Here is a 4,939-nt window from a genome sequence, read left to right on the forward strand (position 1 = left end):
CTTAGATGCTTTCATTACCTACACTCTAATGACACATACATATAGGGCTTTGGGGGTGGGCAAACTGAATGGCATCCAGAGTTAGATCTCATCATTCAGCCACATACGAGCAGGCGAAGTGAGGCACGGGGTCTTTTCACACCCCTGTTCTCTCTTCATTGTCTGGGACTGGATTCCGGGAGGAGGAGCTGGCCATCCAGTCGGGGTCTGCTGCTGGTGGGCTAGTCTGCTGCTGTGGGGACCATATCCTTGGTCTGGGGAAGACTGCCAATGTTGGGGTATTGATGGTGACGATTTGTCACCTAGCGTAAAATGTTACGCTTTGGGAGTGAGAACGTGTTGACCTGAGTGAATAGAGGGTGTATGGGAGTGTGAGTGTGCGTCCAGCGTTCATTTTGGTGTGTCTAGATGCTAGGCGACTGGGTGAGTAATTGTATATGTGTAGATGAGGGTGGGAATCATGCTTGTGTCTTGTGTATGCCCGTGTGTCTATGTTCATGTTTCAGGTCAGGCCTTAGACTTTAAAAAAATGATTATTTTCTAATTATTTACTTGAATTTGTTTGGCTGTAGTGTTTATCACAAGCACATCCTTGTGACTGTTAGTTTGATGTTTGGTAGGCTTCGTCAGTTATATTTTAGATAGCAAGGAGCAGACGGGTGAGATTATTAAACTCCACTGAGACAGCTGGTGACGCAAAACTGAAGGCTAGACCGTCCAATTTCACAGCCGCTCACTTCCGGCCTACCTGGCCTTCAGAGGACCCGGCCTACGTAGACCACGAAGGCTGGTCTACGTAGGCCTACGTAGGCCTACCTCAGGAGGAGACAACAAACATTTAAGCCTGATTTGGTTTGTAGAGCAAGAACATATTTTTTACAACAACCACTGAACTTTCTGCAACAAATACAATGATAACTGTTTATTAATAGCCTTTCTTTTAATGTGCAATGACAGCTTAACTTAGCTTAAACTCAGCACATATATCACTGTTAAATTATTTGGTGGCTCTAATTACCACTAAATGAAAAGAGATTATTTTACTTTTCTCAGTAAAAGTCATAAAACTGTCAGAGAAGCAGAAGCAGTCCTACCTTTCAGGATTGAATGGTGTGTTGATGGATCCACTTAGCATTGCCGTGACATCACCACAGGCAACATCTGCAAACTATGCACACTCAAAGGGGATTTTGAAGAAACACACACTCATCTTGTAAGAACTAAAAAAGCTAAAAACAAAAATTAACATAATATTTTATCCTGAATTTACAGTTAGGTATTTGTGTCTTCCTGTAAAGTGAGGTTTATCAATCATGAAGAAGTCACTATAAATGTGATAATGGAACATTGGACATTTCTAAAGTCCCTTATTCAGAGAAATGACTGCACTTCATATTCCAAAGATCAATATTATGTGAACATCATTATATTCATAACAGGAAGTATGAGGCAGCAACATATCACTGAGGTTTTACCATTATGATGCAATGTTGTATTTAAAATTATTTTACTGTCCAAATGTTGCAATAATTTCACAGATGTCATTTTTAATGCGACTGTGGTCGTTTTTCCAGTCATTTCTTATAGTTCACCTTTAAGTTCGCCCAAGCTTTACAGGTCTGTACGCTCTTTAACAAACAACAAAGGAGCAAAACAAGCTATACTGCTTTTTAAAGATTTGCTAAGATTATCACACACTGTTGAAAGATTTAGGAGGTAAATGTAACAAATTCCAAGAATAACATTACAAACCCTCGCTAGTCTCGGGAGATGTCACTGTTTGGTGGCGGAGTAATCCAGGAAAAAACAGCATTTCATTTATAAAAACCTTTAATCAATTTGTTCACTCAACTTTATCTTTTCCTTACTTTATGGTATTTATGTGCTCTTTGAAGTAATGCAAAAGCTACTTTATTTAAAGCTATGTGTTACTTGCATTTGCACAATGCATCCACATAATTACAGCATCTAAGTGACCATTTTGGTATTTTTCCTTTTTTCCTCCTTTTGTGCTTTATAAGGACCTTCAAAATGTTTTTTTTGTTTGTTTGTTTTTTATTTAAACTCAAATTCCTACTACAATTACACACAGTACAAATCAATTTTTCTGGGACTGCTGCACAATTCACTGAACTCGAAAAAATTATGAATCAAAGAATATTTGTGTTTTTGTTTGCTTTTTTTTTTTTCAACTGTTGGGAAAAGTTGGTTGTTGCACAACAGAGTAAAACCCAGCCAAACTCAACCAAAGCAGGGCTCCTTTGAATGTGTGGGCTGCTGCTCACTAAGGAGAGCGCTCCATGGAGACCGACACGAAGATTCATTGACAGACAACGAGGCAGCGTGAAGATTGCTTTTCTCCATCGCCATCACTTATACTCTGGAGGGATTTGCTGCACTCTGCAGCCCACTTTTTATTTTAACCAATCTCAAGACAATCCTGTTTAACAGAGAGAAAGAAAAGTTAGTAAATTCATGTTGAAAACTTACAGCAGCAGAGGCACAAATCCAAAATGAGCGAACAGGGTTGTTTTCACACTCTGACCATCCAGGACACCCAGTAGTGAAGGTATCTATGACAACAACAAATTCTTAAGGACACATTGCCCACCCCACAGACATGTGCCAAGTTTGCTTTGTGAATCCCCTTGTTGGTGCAAAAATACTATTATATTTCAGCCAAACTGTGTTATGTTTGGAATTTATAGACTTAATATAAAAATATAAAGAAATGGGAAGAAATTATGTGTTGTTCAGAAAGTCTGCTATGGGTACTTTGCTGATCAGCTCATCCCCTGACTGAAGGTGGCTTTTTTATGCTTGAAGCATCACTGTTAGTAAGTGGTTCCAAAGTATGTCCAAAGAAAAACTCTGACAGGCCTTCAGAAAGTCTGCAAAATAATTGCTGAAGAAATAAAGAGAAATTCTCCCTTCTTGGAACCAAAATGAATAAATGAGGGGAGTCTCAAGACTTCTGCACATTACGGCATACATTTTTAAATTATTCCTGCTGGACAGAAAACACCTCAAGACTTTAAAATGACTAGAAAACAACAAAGACATGGTGCACTTGGTGCAGGATCAGGATGTGATCGCACAACAGTCAGTGTTACACTTTGGAGTCTAAATAAAGTTTACAACCTTCTATGTTAAGATTTTATTTTTAAAATACTGCATATTCTGCCAACCAGGAGATAGCAGCAGTATTAGAATTGTTGATTAGACAAATATATTTCACATGTACAAAAATACTCAGTGGTACTGTGTTGTGTCTGATATGATCAGACATGTTCACCAGCAGGCTGCACACGTTATCTCTGGTTGGGACCCGCATTGCTCAACCCCTCAGACACTTTGCATATGTATGTTATGTTTGGATCTGACTCATTCTGTAAATTCTTTAAGGATGCATTTGTACAGTCTGATCTGAAGATGTTAGAAACAGAAATGGAACAGAAGCAGTGAATGTAGGATCAGTTTAAAAACATTCATGTGCCGTTTGGCTTCACTGATTTAATCAAACAAATAAAGGACAACATTGTGATGACAGATTTGTGTAAAAAGAGGAAATCTTACTTGGCGTTCTTCTTCAAGACCATAACAACATTCAGGCTACTGACCCCATGGGCTTTAAGCCTCGTCACCTCAATGCTTGCAAAAATACTGAAGAGAAAAAAAAAAACAAATAAAAAATTCAAACCACAAACTGATGTATTGTGACTGTTTACAATAATCTTGCAGTCTCACTGCTTTTAAAATGATTGCTTTAAAGATGAGGACCGGGTCTGTGACCGCTTCCTGCTAGTTGCCATCTTCAAAGCAGCAAAGCAGCAAAAAATTTACATTAACTACTTACATGCAGAGTCCAGTCAGCCTTGCTTTTATATAGGAATCCAGAACAAAACCCTTGGGCAAACAGGTGAGTCGAGTCCTCTATTGGAAAGAGACAGACTTACTGCAGCCACAAATGGTCTCCACAGTCACCTGAGCTCAGTCTAAAAGGGCACCTGTGGCATGTGGTGAAACAGAAAATTCAAATCATGGAAGTGTGAGATGCTGTCATCACGATCTCAGAGGAATGTTTCCAGCATCTTGTTGAAAGTATGTCATGAAGAACGAGGGCAGTTCTGAATGCAAACAGTTCAAAACCCAGCACAAGCAAGATGTAGCCTAATTGTGCTGTCAGCGTTAATCTCGTTAAAATGACGTTAACGCCATAACCGCATTAACACGTCAAATCTCCTTTAGCAAGTTAACGGATCGCATGTGCGGCTGCACGACATCAATGCGTTTAGACTTTGGCATTAATTCAGAGAGCACAGAAATAATACCACTAATCAAGGAAGAGATAAAGCTGAGTAAAAAAAAATCATTAAATGTTTTTATGAATGAAATGCTATTTTTGTTGGATTATACCACTACTACTAAACAGTAAATACTCCTGAGATTAGAGAGGGTTTATACTGGAATTTTACTCCTAAATATTTGTGTGTGTAATAATCTTACCAAAACTCTAGAATTGTTCTTGGAATGATTTTGTTGTTTCTTAAAGAGCGTACAGACCCGTAAAGCCTGGATGAATTTGAGATTTTCACAAATAATTTTGTTTTTAGTTGTTTACTACGAGATGACTGAGTGTTTCTTCAGAACCCTCTTTGTGTGTTTATAGTATGCAGATGCTTCCTGTGGTAATGTGGTAATTTTCTTTTATATCTCACTCACACTAGAGTAAAAAGAAGACAGCGTCTAGGAAATAATTACATGGATTGACGGTTGAGAATGCATAGCCCACAACCTCTGGGGGACCAATTTTGATTGAAAGGCAGTTACAAAGGTCACCTGCTGATGGCTGACCTGACTCTAAACAGTCGCAGACTCAGACAGATTGGCAAAGGTTTGCAAATAAGTACCACCTAACTTATGACGGATTCTCACCAAA

General features: G+C 38.8%; 1 protein-coding gene across 1 annotated transcript in view; it reads right to left on the reverse strand.

Moving 5' to 3' along the window:
* Window positions 1-4,939, reverse strand: part of LOC102302511 (ADP-ribosyl cyclase/cyclic ADP-ribose hydrolase 1-like) — a 14,298-nt gene that overhangs the window by 2,365 nt on the left and 6,994 nt on the right. Inside the window, 2 exon segments of the mRNA XM_014333630.2 lie at window positions 1,095-1,168; window positions 2,491-2,573. Coding sequence (XP_014189116.1) covers window positions 1,095-1,168; window positions 2,491-2,573 — 157 coding nt within the window.

Source organism: Haplochromis burtoni, unplaced genomic scaffold (genome assembly GCF_018398535.1).
Source record: "Haplochromis burtoni strain Fernald_Lab_line unplaced genomic scaffold, NCSU_Asbu1 Contig_58, whole genome shotgun sequence".
In the NCBI taxonomy this organism is placed as follows: Eukaryota; Metazoa; Chordata; class Actinopteri; order Cichliformes; family Cichlidae; genus Haplochromis; species Haplochromis burtoni.